This window comes from Pelodiscus sinensis, chromosome 3 (assembly GCF_049634645.1).
Source record: "Pelodiscus sinensis isolate JC-2024 chromosome 3, ASM4963464v1, whole genome shotgun sequence".
Taxonomy (NCBI): domain Eukaryota; kingdom Metazoa; phylum Chordata; order Testudines; family Trionychidae; genus Pelodiscus; species Pelodiscus sinensis.
Window position 1 is genome coordinate 41,476,314 of NC_134713.1, and position 24,870 is coordinate 41,501,183.

At 40.5% G+C, this 24,870-nt stretch overlaps 1 protein-coding gene across 2 annotated transcripts in view; it reads left to right on the plus strand.

Moving 5' to 3' along the window:
- AGPAT5 (1-acylglycerol-3-phosphate O-acyltransferase 5) overlaps positions 1–24,870 on the plus strand; it is a 76,259-nt gene that overhangs the window by 14,177 nt on the left and 37,212 nt on the right. For both annotated transcript variants that reach the window (XM_006137757.3, XM_006137756.3), the window contains exons 2-4: positions 12,956–13,025; positions 15,263–15,378; positions 20,364–20,453. In XM_006137757.3, coding sequence (XP_006137819.1) covers positions 12,956–13,025; positions 15,263–15,378; positions 20,364–20,453 — 276 coding nt within the window. The remainder of the gene's footprint in view (positions 1–12,955; positions 13,026–15,262; positions 15,379–20,363; positions 20,454–24,870) is intronic.

The following is a 24,870-nucleotide window of genomic DNA, read 5'->3' on the forward strand; positions in this document are numbered from 1 at the left end:
CCTATCGACCAGTCGTGTAGTCGATAAAAGTTTTATTGACTACAAGGTTAGTGGATTACATGCCTCTTAACATACTTGTGGCTATGAAGTCACTTTTGTCCATTGTATTGCTACATCTCATATCTGATTAAGCAGTTGTATAAAAATAAATTTTATGTGAATGTAAAATATAAAGGATTTTTTTAAAGAAAAAATACGATGTAAAACCAAGAAGTTTGGAGTTGCTCTTTCCTCACAATTAATGGACTAAAAAATTAAGGGATTCTTTCCTTCCCTCTTCTTTCATCTCTCCTGTCAGATGGTAAGTCGCAGTAGTCTTACCATCTGAATGGAGGTTTGAACAATACTTAAAAATAAAAGGTAGAGAGAGCATTTTGTTACCCTTGAAGCACTAATCCAGTGGTAAGGATATTAGCCAGGGAATTGGAAGACCTTAGTTAAAATCCCTCTTCTGCCACAGATGTTCTCTGTAACAAGTAATTCAATCTTTGTGCTTCACCTACCTATATGAGTGGGGAATGGGAATAATACTTCCCTACCCCTCAGAAGTGTTGTGAGGATAAATACATGAGATGTTCCGATACTATGGTTTTGGGGGCAATATAAGTACCAGAGAGAGAGTTCAGTGTTCTAACGCCTGCAGTAGTATTCTCTCTCAAGTCCATTACTGTCAAATGAAGGAGAAAGCTCAGTGATCTGAACTGCTCCTGAGAAGCCCAATATGGGCTGTTCAAGGGAGGGAGGGAAGATTTTTTTTTTAAGTACAAATTTGAACAACTTCAGATATAGTTGTGATTGTTATAGTACATAAAATAGTCATCAGCAGGGCTCGCCAAACCGCGGCGAGCCCCACTCGCCAGCCGCGCTGTCCAGTGCAGATCGTTCTACGCATGCGCAGATCACCCAAACCCGGCTCGCCACAGGCGAGTAAATTGCATTATTTGTCGAGCCTTGGTCATCAGAATAGTTATAAATAGTCATTTGTTTCCTTGAGTGAATGTTTTCATAAGATTAGTAAAATTACAGGGTGTATATTGGTTTCTGAATGCATAACTTACAGCTCATTTGTGGGTGAGACCCTACTGTACACTGCTGTCTACTCCTTCCTAGACAATCATTTCCCATTCTGTATGTGTGAAATAGATGATTCCTTCCTAAGTGCTTTTGTTTACCAGGTAGTGCTTTTGCTTATGTCCTTCATCCATGTCCTTCAGACCATTTTTCTAGTTTGTCCAGATCATTTTCAATTATGACCCTATCCTCCACTGTATTTGCAACCCCTCCCAGCTTGGTATCATCTGCAAAGTTAATAAGCGTACTCTCTATGCCATCATTTAAATTATTGATGAAGATATTGAACAGAATCTGTCCCAAAACTGACCCCTGTGGAATCCCACTTGTTATGCCCTTCCAGCATGATTGTGAACCCTTAATAACTACTCTCTGAGAACAGTTATCCAGCCAGTTAGGCACCTAACTTATAGTAGAACCATCTAAGTTGTATTTGCCTAGTTTATTGATAAAGAATATCATGCAAGACCATATCAAATGCCTTACCAAAGTCCAGGTCAGGGGTGGGCAAAAGGGCCTCCGCGGGCTAGATCTAGCCCGCCAAGTGGATGGATCCGGCCCGCGGAGGCCCTGCTGCTCCCCTGCCCCCAAGCCAATTAGGGTCTAGGGGTGGGGGAGCACCCGAAGCCTTCTCCTCTCTGCCCCCGCCCTGCGAGCAGCACATGGCGCTTTGAAGCACGGCATACTGCTCGCAGGGCTGGGTGGGAGGGAGGAGTGAAGGAGGCTTAGCGGCCTCCCTCACCCCCAGGCCAGTCAGGGTCTGGGAGCGGAGGAGCTTCATGAAGTTTCCTTTGCCCTTCCCCAGCCCTGTGAGTAGCCCGCGGCACTTCAGATTGTCACGTGCTCCTCGCAGGGCAGGAGGAGGGTGGGGAGCATGCCAAACCTCTTCCAGGGCATGGGTACCTAGTGGGAAGGGGAGGCAAACGGGCTCCCCCACCCCCAGACCAATTATGGTCTGGGAATGAGGTAGCCCTGCCCCTTCCGGGGTGGCCCAAGACTACTTCAAACATTTTTGAAGTGGCCCCAGGCAAAAATTATTGCCCACCCCTAGTCTAGGTATACCACGTCCACAACTTCTTCCTTATCCACAAGACTTCTTATCCTATCAAAGAAAGCTCTCAGATTGGTTTGACATGATTTGTTCTTTACAAATCCATGCTAGCTGTTACCTATCACCTTATTATCTTCTAAGTGTTTGCAGATGAATTCCTTCCTTATGCTCCATTATCTTTACTGGCAAAGATGTTAAACTGACTGGCCTGTAGTTTCCTGGGTTGTTCTTATTTCCCTTTTTATAGCTGGGCACTATATTTTCCATTTTCCAGTCTTTTGGAATCTCTCCTGTCTTCCATGGCTTTTCGAAGATCATAGCTAAAGACTCAGATAACCTCCTCTATTTGCTCCTTGAGTATTATAGGATACATTTCATCAGGCCCTGGTGACTTGCAGACATCTAATTTTTCTAAGTGATTTTTAATTTGTTCTTTTTTTAAAATTTTATCTTCTAAACCTACCCCCTCCCACTAGCATTCACTATGTTAGGCATTGCTTCATCATCATTTTTGTGTATTTTGTGTTTAACATGGACCTTGAATAAATTATTTTTTCTTTGATCATGCACATGGAAAAACTGTTATGATGTAGATATTTCATAAAGAATATTCTATTTAGAAAAGCTTTGTAATACTGTTTTACCAAAGTGAGATTATAAAAAATAAATGATAGTCAACCTTGTAGAGACAAATTATGCAAGTTACCTCTTGGATGTGGTGGATAATCATGGCTATATTATAGGATGCTGTCTTGGGATACAGTACTGTTTTTAAAATCCATCTTTCTAAGTTGTTAGTCATAAGGAAATTATGTGTATCAATACTGGTTTGGAGAGGGAAAGGGAGACACTAGAACTTTGTTTTATTAAAATATTTGTTCCCGACTTGTAGCATATCCCTCTTCTTTTATACAAGGTTAGTGATAATACAGTAAAACCTGTGTTATCCGGCGCGCTCAGGGATTAGGGCGTTCTGGTTATCTAAAAATTCCGGTTATCTGGGGGGGTCTCATTAATCTAGGAAAAACCAATGGACAATAATAGTAAAACTCAAGTTTTTAATATTCGTAGTTTTGTAGTGTGAGGCACTTGGTCTCTCATTTCTATTATGAGTTAAAGATGATTAGTACTTCTTAAATAAAAAATTAAGCCAATCATGGTAAACCAAGACAGGCCTCAAGTATCAGACAGATAGCCATGTTAGTCTGGATCTGCAAAAGCGACAAGGAGTCCTGTAGCACCTTATAGACTAACAGATGTATTGGAGCATAAGCTTTCGTGGGCAAAGACCCACTTCATCAGATGCAACTGACAGGCCTATGCGCCTGAAGATGTGACAGTATTGTGGCTGAGGGCAATGCCGGTTAACAAAGTTTTCTAGTTAACCGAGTGCCGGATAACACAGGTTTCACTGTATACAATTTTTTGTTGTTCTTACTCTTCCAGTATTTAAATGGGAAAAAGATGGTAGTGATTGGTGACCTTCTGCATGAGATTTTGCTTCATAGGGATGGATTTAGATGTGGGTACCCCTCTTCATCTGAAGCATTATCTTTGCCAGGAAAGGTGCAATAGAGACAGTGCATCGAAGTGAGAAGAAAATACCTTTTAGAAGTAACGTGTAACATTATTAAACCCTTTCTCCCCTGAACACAATGGTACCAAACATGGCAAAACTAAACAATTATGTAAATGTATATTCAATAACAATTTTAAAAATCAACAGTTTAAATGATATGCTGGTACTGGCATATCAAACATGCAGCTCCACAGTTAGACTATGGCCTTGACTGACTGACTGTGCTTTATCACTGAATGCTCAGAAAATGATGCCTAATTTTTATTTTTTTTTTAAGATAACAGTTTAAATGGAGAAGTGCTTCAAATTGGCTTTCCATCATGGGCCAAAAAAGGGCAGTTCAATGATCTGATCAGATTTAATTATTATGCTAAGAGAGTTGTAATGAGGCAGTGATTAAAACATCACCATCTAACCAGAAATTACTGAAGTCCTTTTGCAAACAGCATGTGCTTATTTACATAACATACACTACATAATATAATTAATTACAATCCCAAAATAACTTGTTACAAAATCTTTTATTTTATTTTGGTCTTTATGATTTTGTTAAACATCAATAGGGAGAAGAAGCCTACAGACTAGTAGCTGGCTTTTTGTACTTTACCTCTTGGGAAGACCTGGTTAAACACAACAGTTGGTAGCATTTTACATTCTGTAAGAAGTGTACTCATAGACTGAATTTGGTGAGGCTGGAGTGGAAATCTATCCGAAAACAGTTGAAAATTCCAGGACAAATTCCAGCTGTGTCATGGGACTCACCTTCTGCTAGGTCTCATGACATGAGTTTAGAGAAGAATGCCGCCTTCTTCTGCCATAAGCAGGAAAGCCAAAGGCATCCATTTAACAGTTTTAACACGTGAGATAGGTGAATACCTCTATGAAGAAGTCATTCTTAGCAATAATGTTGCATGGAAAGTAAATAGCAGCATTGATTTCAAAAGACATCCATCCATACAATGTTGCATGTGATGCGTCAAGAATAAATGTAATGTGTTGTGCCAAAAGGAAAAAACAAAAGAAATAAATACTGATTTTATTACCTTGAACTGTGCAACTCAGCTGGAGTTCATAAATTGTCTCACAGAGGCTCTAATGGATAGGAAAGTGGTAGTGATGACCGATACAGAGGCTAGTACAGAGAAATGCGTGCTTTGTAGGGATTGAAGAGGAACAAATGCTTAGTAGAGAGGCTTTTAAAGCACTTATTGGAGATGAACCGTGGGATATGGATGTAGATTTTAGCAACCCTATCTGCAGAAATGAATCGTAGCACATATCTTCAAAAACTGCCACATAATTGATCCTGTCAAAAGCAGAAGAAAGTGATGATGTCGACAGCAATAGGAAGACTGTTTGCAGCTGCTAATTTTTTAAGGGTGTTCTGTCTGTTATGGGGGTTTCAGAGATTCTTAACTAATTGAAACCTGAAAATGTGTGCCCTGTTCTACTTGAAGTTTTGCATCAGTAATTGCAGTGACTTCATCATCAAGTATAACTAAGCAAATTTGCATAAAGATTCTACTTCATGCAAAGCCTCATATGTACATGTTTGAGCAAAAGATAGCTTTCTTACACTTACACAACTACCGTTTGGCATTTTATAATCTACCACTAAAAACTGCTGTTAGTTTAACTGTTTATTCTAAAACCCAAAGCAAATTCTGTGTGCAGCTTATGCATAGGATAGGCTCCTCCAGTGACTATAACAAAATAATCCATCTGGAGACTACAATTGCAAGTGAGGCTCTGCACACACAGAAGTGAATGGAGCTTGTGAATTTTCCCAGACCTGATCAAGATGGTTTATATTTTGTGCTGCTAATAACTTAGATTTCTTTGATGGTGACAAAGGTATCCTTTGTGCTACTGTTATGGTCTGCTGTCAGGAATGTATTAATGGAAACATATCCTAGTCTCAAGTCCTGAGTGGATCAGCAAAGACCATTCCATGAAGGGGCTTATTATCTTTATGGCTTGCTTACTTTCCTGCCAAAATCCAAAAATTGGAGCCAAGAAGTCCAGATTTCGATGAAGAAGCAGTTGAAATGACTTAAAGTAGTACTACCAACATTCACTAACCTTGATTTCACCTGGTCATTGTGCAAAAGTCAGGTACACTTCAGGGACAACAAATCATTGAGCATACCATCATCTGAAGAAATAGAAGACATATTCTCAAATGATACACATGCCCACACCATTTGAGGAGAAAATTACATTCCAAAATGGGTCAGCCTTTAACTTGGCACTACGGAAACTGCAGGTACGAATGACCTGCATATGAATCCTGCCAATCATTACTGTTAGTTCTATGGTTGCTGTTTTGAATGCAACAGAACAATGCACAAGTGCCTGTGGAAAAAGCAAACTAATGCACATCTTGCATGGTCTTCCTAAGCCAGCACCAACTGAAAGTGTGGCCAACAGATCTCTCAGCATAACAATCATAGATGGTATGGCTAAGCTTTTGACTGTCAAGAAAAAATTAACCTTCTGAGATTCTTCATTATGAGGCTACCAGGAAAATAGTGAACTTATGACAAAGTGTGCTTTGTACTTTACATAAATATGCAGAAGAATCAATTAAAAACATTACCAGAAAGAAATGACTCCAAGGTATTGCACGAAATCATTTGTGAAGTACAAAATTGATTTTTGTGGGGTCAGTGTTACAATGAAGAAGCTACTGTCTCGCTCATGGGAATGATGACTTAACCACATGTCTTGCAGGAAAAATGCTCCCAGCATATAAAAAATGTTGTCATTGCATGGCATAATAAAGTTGTTGATTTTACACTGTTCCATGGAGTTTCTTTGTAAGTCCCATAAGTATGCTGATACTAAATTTTATCTTACATGCCATCAGTGTCACACAGAGAAGTGCTAGTAAATTCTGGATTTTTGCATAAGACATAGATAGTCTAGTGTACTCTATGGAATGCTACCAAATAATTTTACAAGGCTTTGTTTTTATGACTACTGCTGTGGATCAGCATATAGGTATGTCTCCTATAGGTGCTGATCCTATTATTGGACTATTAAAGCCTCCATGGTGCTGGGTTTCCCACTCCCTTTCCAAGATGTGATGCTACTAGAAGGTTGGCTGGAAAGACCAAATTATCTTTTCTGGAAAACATTTGATTCAACCTCTGAAGACTCTCTTCAGAAAATGCTCGGAATAGCTGAGAGATTTGTGATGTGCATTCTGCACAATGATCATCAGCTGTTTATCAGTGGTTCTCTAGACTAAGACAACACTGATGATAACTTTGAATAAATGTTTTCAGTCCTACATATCAAGGCTAACTTCCCTAGAATTACCAAAGATCATTGTCTGTTTTCTACAAGTATAGTTTTAAAAAGTTGATTTAAAAAAAAAACCACTCAAATATATAGCTAATAGGGATGTCAATGAGTAGTGAATAGACAATTAACCAATAAGCCTAAGCTTACTTGTATTCCCCTCCCCCTTTATGCCTCAGAATCAGAGGCAGCAAGGGGAGGAGCAGGAGTCAGTGCTTAAAAGCTGGTTCTCTCCTTCCTCTTCCCGCCCCCCCCCCCCCCCCGGCACTGGCTTGTGGTGCTGTCTGGTCCCCACCCTGCTGCTACCTCTATCAGAGGCAGTAGTGGGGGAACAGTGGAGGCTGCCGCGAGCTGGAGCTGGGAGTCGGGACAGTAAATCACCCCCCCCACACACACACACACCATTTTGTAGAGGGTGATACAATTGAAACTAGGATTCTATAGATGTTTACTAATGAAATGACACATCCCTTTCTATCACTCAATTGCCCATGGAGTAAGATTTGACTATAGGTTGAACCTCTCTGGTCTAGTGCTGGACCACAGATGTTGCCAAAGCAGAGAGCCTCTGGAGTTTGGTGACAGGGACCAGCTCGGAATCTGTTAGCAGAGGGGCCAACCTTCCGTGTCTACAAACTTCTTCCTTTGGGATTGGTCAGGGTCAGGTCCCGAGGGTGCTGGACCAGGGAGGTCCAATCTGTACATTTTGCTCCCAAACTGAAAAGAGAAAGTTTAGTTTTGCAAGGTAGATGATTTATTATTTCAGTGGAATTCCTGTAAATTGTCAGATCAGGCCTGTAAACTGTTGCTTTGTTTCTGAAAATGTATAGTATCTACAGTCCGCATTAAAACTTCATATAATTTCCAGTGTAATGTGGTGGCCAAAAGGGCTAATGTGATCATAGGATAGTGTAAACAGAGGAATAGCAAAAAAGAGTTGGGAGATTATATCCTCTTTGTATTTGCACTGGTGCAACTACTGTTGAAATACTGGTGTCTACAATTCAAGACTAATGGTGATAAACTGGAAAAGAGCCACGAGAAAGGAAATAATTGTAAAACATGTCATATATTGATAGACTGTTTAGCTTAACAGGAAAAGACTAAGTGATAGCTGTCACAATTCATGAGGAACCAAAATTTCATAATGAACTTTTATTGTAGCAGACACAGGTATAGTAGGATCCAATGACTGAAAGTTGATTACAGGCAGTCCCCGGGTTGCGTACAAGATAGGGACTGTAGGTTTGTTCTTAAGTTGAATTTGTATGTAAATCGGAACTGGCGTCCAGATTCAGCCACTGCTGAAACTGACCAGCGGCTCACTACAGGAAGCCCAAGGCAGAGTTGCTCTGCCCTGGGCTTCCTGGAATCAGCCGCTGATCAGTTTCAACAGCGGCTGAATTTGGATGCCTGGGACAGAGCAGCTGCGGCGCTGCCGGGTAGGACCCCACAGTGCCGCACCTCAGCGCTGCGGGGACCAACCCAGCAGCACCCCAGCTGCTCTACCCTAGGTGTCCCCAAGTCAGCCGCTGCTGAAACTGATCAGCGGCTGATTCCAGGAAGCCCGGGGCAGAGCAACTCTGCCTTGGGCTTCCTGTAGTGAGCCGCTGGTCAGTTTCAGCAGCGGCTGACTTGGGGACACCTGGGGCAGAGCAGCTGGGGTGCTGCTGGGTTGGTCCAGTAGCGCCCCAGCTGCTCTACCCCAGGCATCGTCGGCGAGAAAAGCCTGGTCTGCTGGGGGGGGGGGGGCGCACTAGCTGCCCCCCCCCCAGCAGACCAGGGAGACGCGGAGCAGCTTTTCTCGCCCCGGAGGATGCGGGCGGCAGGACCGCGGTGCATCTGGGAGTCCCGCCGCTCGTGTCCTCTGGGGCGAGAAAAGCCCCTTCGTAAGTCGGATCCGCGTAACTCGGGGACTGCCTGTATATTTATCGGTTAAGGTATTTAACCATTGAAACAGGTTACAAAGGCTTGTGGTGAATTTTCCATTAACTTTTAAAATCAAGACTGATATTTTTCTAAAACGTTGACCTTTAGATAAAATTCAGGAAAGTCTTGTTTCCTGTAGTTATGCAGGAGATCAGGCTAGATCAGGGTTTCCCAACTTATGGGTCAGGACCCAAATATGGGTCACCATTACATTTCAAAAGGGTTGCCAAGTGTCTCCCCAGGTGTCTCTGCCCTCCCTCCTCCCCCCGTTTTTGAATTGCCTTGGGACATCAAGTCTTCCTGAATTGTCAAAATGGGTCCCCATCTGGTCTAGACGATCAGTGATCTCTTACGGCCTCATAATCTAGGAAATCCTTACGCAAGAAAATGCTTGACAATTTGTGACGGTTTTGTCATCTATTCTGGATATTTTCCTGGCTGACATCATACAATAATTCAAATTACAAGAACAGTTTTTAAATTGGAGTATTAACTATTGAGCTAAGGTTAATTCATTGGGAGTTACATCCATTGATGCCAGCCTTGAATTTGATGTGTTTCTTTGCCCATGGGAGGGTGCAATGGGTGCAAACGTACCCCGTCATGGTCCCCCAAATAAGCATGAGGGGGCTGTGTTAGGGCAGTGGGTCCGTGGTTCGAGCTCAGCCTGCCTCCTTTGCCCTGTGGCAGGGAGCCCGTGCTGGTGCTCCAACCCCCCCCCCCCCCACACACACACACGTGAATTTGAAGTGCCCGTGTTGGCTTTCTGCTTGGAGGGGAGAGAATGTGCGTCGAGGCTCAGGGCTATCTGGTTCGTGGGGAAGAAGCGCTCCCTCCTCCCCTGGGAGTGGGAGCAGCAGCGCATGGACACGCTGCCTGTGCGCTTTCCCTGCTGCTCTCATTGGCAGGAATCTGGCCAATGGGAACAGCACAGGGCACAAAGGCAAATGTGTTCTCCCCCACCCCGTTATGTCCAGGCTCCTGCACCCTTTCCCCCTGGCCAGATACCCTACCCCCAGCCTGCTCCTACATCCTCCCTTGTTCTTGTACCACCATCCCCATACCCTCAGCAGTTTCCTGTATCCATCCTGGCTCCTGCACCTTCCCTACTGGCCACACACTGCACCTTCCTTTTGCTCTTGCCCCCTCCCCCGGCCAGACACTCTTCTCCCAGCCTGCTCCTGCACCCTACCTCCCATCCAGACCTCACACCTTCATCCCCTTACTTCCCACCCAGACCTTGTACCCTTCCTCTCTCCTTCCCTCCCACCCACACTCCACCTCCCTCCCAGATCCTGAACCCCTATTCCTCTTGCTGACAGCCCTGTCCCACACACTAAGTTCCCCATTTTTGTCCCAACCCCAGAGCGTAGGGAGGGTTCACAAAATCCACTATATTTGGAACCTCAGAAGAATAGATCAGGCCTATGGGAAAACCTGAACCTATCCACCCTGTCCCTCCCCCTTCCCCAGTGGGGCTGGAGGGCCAGAGAAGTGAATTGGCTCAGTTGGGGGCCACATCAGTGAGGTGGGGGGAGAGGGGGTTGGAGAGTTTTTTGTTTTGTTTCTCACTTGTGTTGTCCCCAACTGATTTTTTCTGTGGGTCAGTGGCCCCTGACCCAAAAAAGGTTCCCCATCCCTACCATAAATAAAGAAAACATGGGAACCTTTTCTGTTGGACATAAATTAATATATTATTTTATTTAAAATGAAGTTTGATAAAATAACATGAGAAAGTTAAAGCTTAGTGTGTTTAATAAATTAATAGTTCCTTTCTTACTGGTTAAATTAAACCATTTTCCCTAGCTGCAGCACTAGCAAAATGATGGCTCGGGCGCAATTATATAATTAATGGTGAGTTTCTATTAGCAGCTGGTGGTCTACAGAAAGATTTGCCTTGAGCCCGGTGGCCATGGCCCAAAAAGTTTGAGAACCACTGTATTAGGGAGATAGAAAAGCGCTATGTTGCCGGCGGATGGGCGGGTGGGGCTGGTGGCAGCATGGCATGGCCAGGGGAACGGCATTCCCCACCCATGAAGAGTGGCCCAGGCCTGACCAGGAGACCTGTCTGCACTCACCGGCACTGGCCTCACCAAGCAGGTGGAGCAGCAGCAGGCAGAGGGATCAGGGGGCTATGGTGGCCACGTTCCCCGTCATGATCCCAGAAGGTAATTTCTATAAAACCTTTATTACTGTAAATTTTTAGTATGTTACAACAAAATCATTTTACCAATCTTTGTTTCCACTCATTGTTTTCATTAACCTCTCTTATGAACACTTATTGCAGTCCACATTTACAAAAAACACTCCCCACCAGAAATTCCTCCATACAGACCTGAACATAATAGACTTTTGTTAGCCATTTCATTTAATGATGCGCAGCTTCCTGATTTAAAAATTTAGCAGTGGACAAGATCATTAAATCTAGTTAGCAGGTCTCAAAAAGTTGTTGTTAGGGAATCATAATTTAGTGGTGTTGTTTCTAGTTGGATTCCATAGTGATTAGGTCCCTGCTGATACTGTTCAATATTTTCATTGAGGATCTGGAAGTAAGTATAAAATCATAGTTGACAGCAGATGATGCAAAGACTGGCAGAGTGGTACCATAATGGTGAGAGGGCGTTTATACAGAGAAATCTGGATCACTTGGTGAACTGGTCCTATTCAAACAAAGTGTTTTAATGCAGCTAAATGTAAAGTTATACCTTTAGGAACCTGACAAATAGACCATGCCTACAGACTGAATGATTGTCTCTTAGATAGCTGTGAGTCTTAAAGTCTGTGTGTCCCAGTGACCAAACAAATCAACATGAGCTCCCAGTGTAATGTTATGAAAGAATGGCTACATGAGTTTGGACTCGTGTCCGCATTTTAAAAAGAATATTGAGAAGTTAGAGAAGGTGCTGAAAAATACCACAAACGTGATTTGAGGGCTAGAAAAAATGCAAGAACTTAAAGATCTAAATCTGTTTAGTTTATCAAAAAGATCAGGAGGTGATTTGATTGCATCATTTGGGGTGGGGAACCTAAGGCCTGGGGGCTGGATGCGGTTACCCAGCTTGCCTAGATCCAGCGCCCAGGGCTCAGGGCTCCTCCCCTGCATAGCTCCAGTCCATCCTTTGTCCCTCCGTGAGTCTGGAGCACACAAAATCTACTAACCTAGGCCCCTTAGGCTCTCATGTGCAAGGGAAATGCAGGAAGTGTCTTTCTCCTTCTCAGTTGGGGGAGGAGGGGGCTGTTGGTTGGTCGTGGGGGTTTTTTGGTTTGGTTTGGTTTAGTTGTGGGGTTTTTTTTTGCTTCTCTCTTATGTGCAGCCCCTGACACTCCCCCCCCCCCCCCCCTGTGGGTCAGCAACACCTGACCCAAAAAAGGTTGTTTTCCCCAGCATAAATACATTCATAATGAAAAAACATTGGATACTAACATGCTCTTTAGTCTATCAGGAGAAAGGTGTCTTGAGACAAGAGCACAAGAACCAGTGTCTCAAATATGAAACCAGACACATTCAAATTGGAAGTTAAATACAAATTTTTAACATTGGGGCACACTATCAAGAGAAATGGTGGATTCGCCATCTCTTGATGTCTTCAAGACAGGATGCTTTTCTGGATGATCTATATTGGTCAAGTGCAAGTTATTGGGTTCAACATTGGGGTAATTTGGTGTTATTTTGTGTCTTGTGTAATCCAGAAAACCAGGCTAGGTGATTTAATGATCCTTTTTGTCTGAAATGCTATGAATTTATGAATCACTTGGGTATAAGTATCTGTCTGCATGGATCCAGTTGTAGGATTGAGACTCAAATAAGGAAATGTCTGTCTTACTTCAAAAGCAGTGTATACATTGCTCACTGTTTAGTAGTAGATTGTCCTGATAAGATCTCATTAGAGGTTATTTTAAATAACGATGGTAACTGGCTGAGAAGTTCTGTTGCTTATTAGTAAATTTGTTCATTAAGTCTCTTTATTAATTAAAGCAATGAATGTAAATAATGAAGTAATGTTTTATTTCTTTTTTAGGTTATAATCTATGGAGATTTGCCAAAAAATAAAGAGAATGTAGTATGTTTATCAAATCATCAGAGTACAGGTTTGTATCTCATTTGCACATTTTTTTCTTTGTTTTTCTACCTTGCAGCAAGAAATCTTAAAGCTATTGGGCATATTTTGTAAAGAGACATATTTCAGATTTGCCTCAGTAGACTAGGTATAGATAAGTAAATATATTTTAGCTAAATCTTTCTAGTATTTATTTAATCTGTATTTTTAAGAACAACCTTGGCAACAAATTACCTGGAAAATTCTCTGAGAAGTAAAGTAGACAATAGTTAGAGATCCCAGAATTTAATGCTGCTTTTCTTATACATTCATTGATTCTCATTAAGGTAATAGGAGGTATTTTTAAGAGAAAATTGTAAACTGATCTTGAAAATGAGCCTTATAGCCACTTGTTTCTTTAAAGGAGGGTATCACAAACAGTTAACACCGATTATGGTTTTGTATGGAAGTTTCACATCAGAACCTATGTTTTACATTTCTCTGAGTATTTCTGGACCTGAACCTGCAAAGTGTCTTTTCACATGATTCTGCTCAGCTCTGAGCACAGTTAATGAGAGTTGAGGGCACTTGGCACCTTGCAAGGTTCAGCCCTATCTGAATTACCACAAAATGTAAGTCATAACATTTAAATTCTAAAATCAAGATTCTTTCTCATCCCCTCCTTTTAGGGTGCAACTAAATTCAGCAGAAAAATAATTTTCCCCCCTCAAGCATCCTTCAGGATCAGCCCCTGAGTATTTTAATTTTCTTTGACTTCAGTGAAGGCACTTAGCTTCTTGGAGGAATAAGCCTTTTAGTCCAATCTCCTATACTTTATAAGATAACTTGGTCCAGCTCTGTTCATCCAAGTTCCTTATGTCTGTATGGATAGATAGATACCACCTGTAACTCAAGGATCAAGATTCTGTCACCTCCCTCCTAAACATTTGATTGGGTTTGTGCACCTTATCAAACAAGGGTTGTCTGAGTGAGAAATCCCACTGAAAACTACAGCTAAGAATTGATACCTAGAAATTTATAGGCTTTAGCGCCCATTTGTTTTAGTGGATTTTTTGGTTTAGGTGTAGAGTAGACTGATATCTGAAGATGTTGGTATTTGATTTATGTTGTGCTGCTTGTTACAGGAGAGAGCTGATAGTATTGTATTTTGGTTTTGTACTGTTAAAGAACTGGCTGTGTCAGTGGTGCTGGAACAATTTCTCTAGTGAGGATGCTGAGAGCCATTGAAGCAAACTATAAACCTTGTATATAATGGCAGCTGCTTCAAGTCAGTGGGTGCCGCAGCATCCCCAGCAATCCTAGTTCCAGCCCTTATGGACTACGTGCTCAGAGTTTCTGTATGAGAGATTTTTTTATTTTAAATTGAATGAAAAGACATGTATTTATGAAATTGTCCATATTATAGAGTCTGGGTAATGATCAACAATAATGATTCCATACCTAACCTGTTGATCGTGGTCAACTCAGCAAGAATCTCCTCCATCATTTAAATTCTATAGCACCTGCTAAATACCCACAAGAAGGCAAAAGCCTGGGAGAAAATAGTCTAGCACTGTACCTTGAAGATCAGTTGAATCTAGTTTTGGCAACCTAGTGAGGGCAGAAATCCCAAAACAAAGGTCCCTCCACAGGAATGATGTCATTGTGGTTTGATTGATTTGACAAAATCTGTTCTTTGTTTAGATAAGTGTTTTGCACTATTCATCATTGGGTTTTGTGGCTGATCTAAAGAGCATCATTGAAGGACTCCATAGGAGAAATCCATGGTGTCCTTGGAGGTAGGGATCATAAAAAAGAAAAAGGCAAGGAAATGAGGGAAAAGCTCAAGCTTAAGTAGGGACATTCATGGTAGGAGACCTTCCAGGCTTGGAGGAAAGGAAAAGTATATTTATCATACATGGTACAGAAAACTAGTAACTTAAAACAAAATGTCCTAATAAATGATCTGCGCCTGATGGCTCTTTGTGCTAGCAAATTGGTCATAATTAAATGCCACAAATTGGGCTTGCAGTTGATCAATGAAACTTGTAAACAGGCAAGGTATCTTTAAAATAAGATTTCTTTGTATTGCCATTGAAAAAGATATGTTATCTTGAGTGTTTGCTACATGCTTTTTTATTCTATTGAGATTTCTGGTATGAGTATCAGAAACATAATTACTGTTTCAGAAGCACTTTAGTGCTATCCCTGGTACAAAATATATTTTGTTTTCTCTGGGATATTTGAAGCGCAGCTTGACTAAAAAGTATTTGTTCTTTGTCTTTGCAGTTGACTGGATTGTTGCAGACATGTTGGCAATCAGACAGAATGCTCTTGGGCATATCCGATATGTTTTGAAAGATGGGTTAAAATGGCTTCCCTTGTACGGGTGGTATTTTTCTCAGGTAACTCCCATTTGTTTGTTTTTTTCCTACTGTTTGCACATGTAGTGTAAAATTTTTTATATTTTTACTGTGTATTTCTAATACTTATTATTCAAACGGAATAATAATTACTCTGTTTTTTTGGCATGCCTTTTATTTAAACAAGAAAATTGCTTGGTGTCATTCAGAAGGGTGTGAATTTGAACATTTATATAACATTGATTTAAAAGACAGCAGTTTATTAGAGGATGGAGTCTATTTTAACTAATATTTATTTAATCTTTCTAACGAATAAAATATTGTGCTTTAGAGTATTATCAGAATTAAAATCATGGAACAGAATTTAGAGGTGGTGTGTAACATGGGTTCCTTTATATTTTTTTCTCACTTTCAGACATTTACATATGTATACATGACAATATGTAAGAGACTGATTCATCTTTCCTTCTATAAATTGGGGGGCAATTTCTTTGAAGACAGTGGAATACCACTCATGTAAAATCAGTAAGAGAAGCAATGGGAGGATAATCTCTCAATTCTGTTGTCAAGGGAGGTTGAGGTTTGCCTTCATATTATTACCACTATAGAATGGTCAGGCTCGCCTTAAACTGCAGGTGTCATGAGAGCTCTGTATAGATCTCATGACACCAATAATGGACTAGTACTTCTGCACAATTATCGAGGTTAATCTGTCCCTCATGACAGCATGGCTCCCTTAGTACAGTAGAACCTCAGAGTTACAAACCTCTTCAGATTGAAGGTTGTTTGTAATTTTGAAACATTCATAACTCTGAACAAACCTTATGATTGTTTTTTCATAAGTTTACTACTGAACATTCAGGTTCTCTATTGCATCCACTATCACTAAGTGTCCAAAGTTATTTTTGTAATTTTCCAAAATCTTGCTATGGCTCTCTGAAATATCCTGTGTTCAACTTCCTGACTATTTATACAGACTGTTAAGACTGTTTCTCTGAAAAGTGGTGTGAATACAGGTTACACTTTTATACACATCATAGTTATTAACTTTAGTTTTGTGTGTCCTATAACTCTTGTCACATTATTAAAGATATTAAATAGAAATGGATATACTAACTGTTTACAGACTTCGATGTTGTGTGGGATACAGTAGGACTGTAGTGCAAGCTAATAGGCATTTTATTGTCTTTATCATACCAAACACTGCAAAAACATAAAACACTTCCTACTTTTCCTGTTGACGCTCCGTCAGTGATGTCACTCACACTCCACTAAAACTTTCCAGTGATATGTACTTACGGAATACTCATGGAATTTATATTCACTACATCAAGTAAACATCCTGTTTGGAATATACACCATTTTTTGGATACCGAGTTTTGCAGAATTCAGGCGCTAAGGAAACATATTTGTAAACATAGTTAATTGTTCAGCTAGAAACAGGTTTTAAAGTACAAAGGGGGGAAAATTGAAATACAGACAGCATACTTACAGACGTCCAGAAATCTATTTTGAGACATACAGATATATTTTGATATTACTCAAAAGCAGAAAAAGTAGAAATTCAGTACGAATTAGGGAACTGGATCTGTAGAAGACTGTAGGATGTAAGTGACTAGTCAAGAAGTCAACTACTCACATTTCCCTTCCCCCGCCTTCGGTTACTTCTGTATCAGGCAGCAGGGGGGGGAGGGAGCAAGAGCCGCCTCCTATCAGAGGTGGGCGGGCCTCGGTTTGTGGCCAGTAGGGGTAGGTGCCAGCATAGGCACAAGCTGGGAATGAGCAAGTTGGACTTAATCCCAGCTCACGCTGGTCCAGGACCGCTGTGATTCCGTGTTTTGAATGTAGTAAGAGCCACCCAGCTATTACTACATTTAAACTGCAGAGCTGCCCAAGGGGTAGGTCCTGGACCTGGCGCAAGCCGAGACTGAGCTGGGCTTGCTCAGTCACGACTTGCTCCGGGTCTAGGACCTACTCTCGCTGAGGCTCTGTAGTTTAAATGTAGTAGGAGCCAGGCTACAGGCAATAAAGAAAAATTAACAGATGCCCATAACCTGTCTGTGACTTTTACTGAAAAAAAATCCGTGATACAATTTTAGCCTTAAGAAGTGGATTTTAGCGATTCTCCACGGAAGATATTCAATACAATTTAAACAAAGTCCTTCCAATCATACTTCCCTTACCTCTAACTAGTACCAGTTGAGATCAGAGTTTCTAGTTCTCCTCCAAATGGCTCAAGAGGGTTTCATAGGGGAATTAAAAGTAATGAGGTTTTATGTTTAAAAAAAAAATACCATTCTGATTCACACACACTAAAGGGTGGGAGCCTTTGCCTTACACTAAACCTCAAGAAACTCAATACTTTCATCAAGACATCTTGTTTCTTTATGCCACCCTATCCTCTATCATATCATCCTTTGAAAGATTGGCTTGCAACTCCTGATTTAAGAGAGAAGCATTTACAGATTTCCTCCTGTTTTAATTGAAAATACTTTTGTTTCATAGTGGGAGAGGACTACTTGCTGTACAGGATGCTTCTGTTTGGACTTTGTGCTGCCTCCGAGTATTCAGCAGTGGCATTTCACCAAAAAAGAGAGGGAATGCTCCTATACCCTTATTTGGAGGATTAGCTAAGAAAAGTATCATTAAAGGAACATCTTTGTATCTCTGCACATGTACTCTCTTCAGAAGTATGATTTTGTGATTAGTCAGAAGTGATTTCTTAGGGTTTAATCAGTCAACAAATCTTATCTCCTGTAGACTCTAAGATAAGCAGAGTGCTTTTTCCTCGAGAGATTTGTGAATGTAAAATTAGCAGTAGAAACTCAGCACTCTCAAAGGGTAATGTAGTATCTCAAGTTGATGGGACTCTTAGCTTCTATAATATATGCAGGTCTCAAAATAAAACTTTACAACACTGGCTCTTAGCCATCTACAAAGTACATACAGATGAATCAAAAGCTTTCCATTCCAAAGAAAGTGCTCCTATCTCTGATAGCAGGCTCAACCTTGTAGTGTCCTCAAAGGACACTGTTCAGTCATCTTACATCAATAATGGATGCTCAGTATGCATCCAAGATAGAATGGTATGCTCACTCCTGAAGGTTCACAGTCCAGAAACATTGGAATCTCCTCAAAGACAATGTTACATTAAACTTCTAGAGCTCAGAGCATTTTGTTAGAATGTTTTAAAATGCCTAACTTTGTGTCCAGCATTACATTTTAAAATAAAGGCTCACAGTCATAGAATACTAGAACTGGAAAGAATCTCGAGATGTTATCAAGTCCAGTCTCCTGCTCTTACGGCAGGACCAAGCACCATCTAGATCAGGTTAGATAAACATCTATCAGGGATGCTCTTAAATATCTTCAGTGATGGAGATTCCACAACCTCTCTAGGCAATGTAGGCAGAGGATGATGATGATCCTATCTCATGATCTCAATCTAATGTATACCAGAGCACCTCTTCCAGCTCAAAATAGCTGACCTATCATTCTCTTCAATTTAAGGTTATTTTTGTTAGCCTTATATGCCTCCCATTCTCTCATTGATAAATTGGTGTTTGCTCATGTCACAACATATTACCATCATATTGAAAATCCAGCATCAGCTTGGGACCTAAATTTAGTTTTCATATAGTTAAGGAAATATCTATTTGAGACTATAACAGAATGTTCTTTCCTTATGTATTTAAATCTGTCAAAGATTTTTACTGAAAAAAAATGAATGTAGTCTAATATAGTATTTAGAAAAAAACAGTAATTGTGCAGCAAAGATATAAAAGTGATTTGGAAAGATAACTGATTTTAATTTTGAACATACAAAAAGATTATTATTTATAACAATTAAAAAATTTTAAGTAGCAAATTTTATTTATCTCCTCATATCTTTTTTTCTTACGTTTCTCTCTTTTCAAATCTAACAGTGCACATTCAGTTGTTTTAAAATTTTAATAGTAATCTATGAGGAACAAATTATACAACTAGTGTTTTGCAGGGAATAGTTTAGTTTTTCATAAGGCTTCCCAGGAGAATGTTGTTATTGTGAAGCATTTGCCACCTTCTCAAACAAGTACAGGTTGAATTTCTCTAGTCCAGTCCAGGATCTGACTATTGCCAAACCTGAGAATTTGCTTGATCACAGAAGGTCAATATTGTCTAGCAGCATTACCAACACTTCCACTACTTTCTCAGCTCTTAGAAGCTATTTGGAGTAAATTAGAGCTAAATAACACAGAACACGGAGAGCCAAGACTGATGTGTGTAAATAAACCTTACAGGCCTGCAGGAAGTTTGGCCACACTCATTAAAAGTGGACATCCAGATGTTGCTGGACCAGAGAGTGCTAGACTAGGAAGGTTTAACCTATTGTTATTTTAATTTGAGTATCATCGTATCTAACTTTTTCTTTGCAGTTATCAGACTTTTTTTTATTTATGAAAGAGTATTATAGTATGACGTGATCTGTGTTGCTTGTTTACTACTTACATGTATTTACAATACAATACCCGTTAAGTATGTGTTCAGTATTTGTCTTGTATTACTATTTGCATTAAGATACCCAGATTTGAAATTCTAACATGCAAATACTTGAGCAGTAGAATTCACTCATGTGAGGAGTCCTACTATTTGCATGAATAAAGATACTTCCGTGTCTGTATTTGTAGAATTAGATCCTTTTGTGTCATTTCCAGTGTTATCTTTTGGTTCAGTGACATTATTAAACAAGACAAGTCAGGTGCTTTCTAATTCATCATGTGGACATTGTAATCTGCATGTATAACAATTCCCCTTCTATGTAAATTTGTTGAAGAGTATATATTGCTTGTGAAAATGTAAAATAGTGTGTCTTTCATTATGAAAAATAATGTTCTCTACTATGCAGGTTGCTATCTTAATAGATGCTTCTAATGACCTGTGATAATATCTAAAAATATTTGTATCCAAATGCTGACATTTGTTCTTTCATCAAATGTAATATGTGGTAAATACTAAATACTTTTAATTTTTAATTTTTTATATGCTAGCATGGAGGAATCTATGTAAAACGAAGTGCCAAATTTAATGAAGAAGAAATGAGAAACAAGCTGCAGGCCCAGGTGAAAACTGAGACTCCAGTAAGATTCATCTTTTTCTCTTTAATTATTATTTTTAAATAATTGATCTTTGTAACTAGAAATTACTGCATCAGAGGAATTATAATTAACTTCTAATTTTCAGACATTATGACAAACGATCATGTTCATGTTGTCTTTTATGTATTTAGAATGCTTATTTTTGATAGTTAAATCTTCTAATTAGTCACTGAAAAGCTTTGACCAATCAAATTAAAGTCTATATTATGTAGGAAAAAATCTTTTCCAATAAACCTTAGAGCTACCATTACAGCAGCTGTATTTCTTTCCTGAAACAGCCAATTTCACTGTTCCCTATATTTTAAAACAACATTTTGTCTGCTGTAGTAATGCCTGTCATACTGGTTTTTTTTAATTGTATATCAAATTAGTTTGGTCTTTTGAAAATCAAGAAACATTCTTACAAAATATTTATTAATCAGCTAGCAGGATGATTAGTCATTTTTAAAGTAAGTGACATTTTAAAACTAAATAACTTTGCTACAGAGAAAAATCTCTTGACAGTTTTCTATTTGAAGAACAACTGTTGCTGCCAAGTGACTTTTCTCATGACTCCCTCTATGGTCTGTGTTTCAGTGGTTGGAATCCCCTTACTTTCATTTGCATTAGCTACTGTGCATTAGTATATTGTGTTTTTCCTCTTTGTTGGCTTAGTGCATTATAACCTACTTGGTAACACTTCAGATATGTCAGTTGATCAGCTATGCTTTACATTATATGAAAAAGGAATCTGACAAAAAGCAGAAACATGGACAAATTGCTAATGTTGTGTACAAAAGACTAGCACAAGCATGTAGGGACAAAATAAACAAGGTTAAGGCACAAAATAGGTTAGACTAGGAAGGGACATAAAAAGCAGTAAGAAGTGGTCCTGTAGGTACAGTTTCAGCAGCGGCTGACTTGGGGAAGTCTGGGGCAGAGCAGCTAGGGTGCTGCCAGGTTGGTCCCCTAGCACCGAGGGGCGCATTCCCCCCACTCCCCTTATAGCCTCCCCCTTCCTATAATCTGGCATATTTGATAATCCAGCTCCCCCTGGGTCCTAAAGGTGCCGGATTATCGGAAGTTTACTGTACTACTCAGTATTTTTATTAATGACTTGGATACTGGAATAGAGACTGTGCACATAAAATGTGCAAATAACTCCAAACTTGGAGGTCAAGGTTACAATTCAAATTACAGTAAAACTCTGATGGTCTGGCATCTGATGGTCCGGCACTCCTGATGGTCCGGCACCATCAGGAACCCGAAAGTGCTCCGGGCAGCCGACCATTGGAGCTGCTCTGCCCCCAGCTTCCCCGATTCAGCCGCTGCTAAAACTGACCAGCAGCTGAATGAGGAAGCCGGGGGCAGAGCAGCTAGAGTGCCGCCGGGTAGGTCCCGTAGCGCTGCTCCTTGGGGCTGCGGGACCAACCTGGCAGCACCCCAGCTGTCCCCAATTCAGCCGCTGCTGATACTGATCAGCGGCTGACTCTAGGAAGCCCAAGGCAGAGCTGCTCTGCCCCAGCTTCCTGGGATCAGCTCATGATCAGTTTCATCAGCAGCTGACTTGGGTACACGTGGGACAGAGCAGCTAGGGTGCTGCCGGGTTGGTCCCCGTAGCGCCGAGGTGCGGTGCTGCGGGGACCAACCTGGCAGCGCCCCAGATGCTCTCTCCCAGGCATCCCGATTCAGCTGCTCTGCCTCGGGCTTCCTGGAGTCAATCGCTGATCAGTATCAGCAGTGGCTGACTTGGGGACACCTGGGGTAGAGCAGCTGGGGTGCTGCCGGGTTGGTCTCGCAGCGCCAAGGGTCGGCGCTACCGGACCAACCCAGCAGCACTCCAGCTGCTTTGCTGCAGGCGTCCCCGATTCAGTGCTGCTGGTCAGTTTCAGCAGCGGCTGAATCAGGGACACCTGGGGCAGAGCCGGACTATCAGAAGGGGGGGGCTATGAGGGGTTTGGGGTGGCATCCCCCCCAGCCCAGACCCCTCATAGCCCCCCCTTCCGATAGTCCGGCATATTTGATAATCCGGCACCCCCTGGGTCCTAAAGGTGCCAGATTATCGGAAGTTTACTGTACCTTGATAAATCGGAGAATTGATCTGAAATTAATAAGATGAATTTTAATATAGAAAATTGCAAAATACTGTACTTAGGAAGGAAAACTCATGCACAACTACAAAATGAAGAATAAACGAAAGGATATGTAGATTATAGTGCTCCATACTTTGGGTATGCATCAAGAAAGTAATACATTTTGAAAAGGGATGATGATCAATTGTTCTGTGTCCGCTGAAGGCAGGAAACAAAATAATCAGCTTAATATGCAGCAAGGAAGATTTAGGTTAGATATTAGCTAAACCTTTCTAACTTGTGGATAAGGGAGAAGCGGTGGATGTCATATACCTAGACTTTAGTAAGCCCCTGTGAGAACTTTTTATTAAGGCTTGGTAGAAGGTGAATGAGTAGATTGGTGAATGAGTAGAAGGTGAATGAGTGTCTTGACTATTACATTTTCATCACTTTTCTGTAATGCTGGCTTAGTTCCATTTTAGTAGCCATATATTATTATGCCTGTGTTTGTGTATTTTTTGTTGTTTAAAGGGCCTGATTTTCCCATCTCTTATATGGTTTTAATTTGTTTTGAATTCAGTTGTATCTCATAGCAATTTCATGTTATAATTACCAACAAATGCTCTCAAAATTGTTGGCTGCTTAAAAATATTTCTTCTAATGAAAGTGATCATTCTGGGCAAAATGCAAATTTACCTTCAAATGTTTGTGGTGTATCTAACCACTTCAAGTATTAATATTACATTCAAGTAATATTCATGTTGTTGCATTTGTGTTTGAAATTTCATCGCATTAATATATTAAATATTTGTGCTTCTTCTCAATCTGCATAGGAATCCTTCCATTTTCTTTCAAGTCCATTGTGCTATAAAATACATACTACAAAACTACATACATACTACATACATACTACAAAACATACATACTACAAAACTACACTCATACTAACCAATGGCAAGTACCCAAATTGCAAAATAGTCTACAGAAGAAAATGCTCACATTCAATAGTTAAACTTTGTCCTCTCATAACAAATTAGAGCCATTTTATTATCTCTGTAAATAGACTGAATATTATTAATAGCTGTAAGTTTGCCAAAAGAATCTATCTTTGCCTTTCTCACGTGCAAAAAAGTCTCAACATAACTTAAAGACCCAGCTTGAAATAACCACGAAAAATAGAGCTGCCGATTAATTGCGTTTAACTCACACAATTAACTCAAAATTCATCACAATTTAAAAAATCATGATTAATCAAAGTTTTAATCATACTGCTTTAAAAAAATAAAATATGAATTGAAATGTATTAAATATTTTTGGATTTTTTCTACATTTTAAAATACATTGAGTTCAATTATAAAATGGATAGTTCTCACTCTATATTATTTTTATTGCAAATATTTGCACTGTAGAACTGATAAACAGAGGAAATAGTATTTTTTGCTCATGCAAGTTTACCTCATGCAAGTACAGGTTGATCCTCTCTTAACCAGGATTCTTTGGTCCAGCCATATCCCTGATTGGGAAGGAAAGCCCATGGATATTTCAGGACCAGAGAGTCCCGTGGAGGGCTGGTGGCTTGGAGCCCGGTAGCAGGGCTGGTGCCCAGTAGCGACACTACAGAGGAAAGGGGAGACGGGAGGCAGTGGGATTCCTGGCCCTACCACCAGGCAATAAGAACATAAAAATGGCCACACTGGGTCAGACCAAAGGTCCATCCAGCCCAGTACTCTGTCTGCTGACAGTGGCCAATGCCAGGTGTCCAGAGGGAGTGAATCGAACAGGTAATGATGAAGCGATCTCTCTCCTGCCATCCATCTCCACCCTCTGATAAACAGAGGCTAGGGACACCATTCCTTACCCATACTGGCTAATAGCCGTTAATAGACTTAACCTCCATGAATTTATCGAGTTCTCTTTTAAACCCTGTTATAGTCCTAGCCTTCCCAACCTCCTCAGGCAAGTAGTTCCACAGATTGACTATGCTCTGTATGAAGAAGAACTTCCTTTTATTTGTGTTAAACCTGCTGCCCATTAGTTTCATTTGGTGGCCCCTAGTTCTTATATTATGGGAACAAGTAAATAACTTTTCATTACTCGCTTTCTCCACATCACTCATGATTTTATATACCTCTATCATATCCCCCCTTAGTCTCTAGTTTTCCAAGCTGAAAAGTCCCAGTCTCTTTAATCTCTCCTCATATGGGACACATTCCAAACCCCTAATCATTTTAGCTGCCCTTCTATGAACCTTTTCTAATGCCAGTATATCTTTTTTGAGATGAGGAGACCATATCTGTACGCAGTATTCAAGATGTGGGCGTATCATGGATTTATAGAAGGGCAATAAG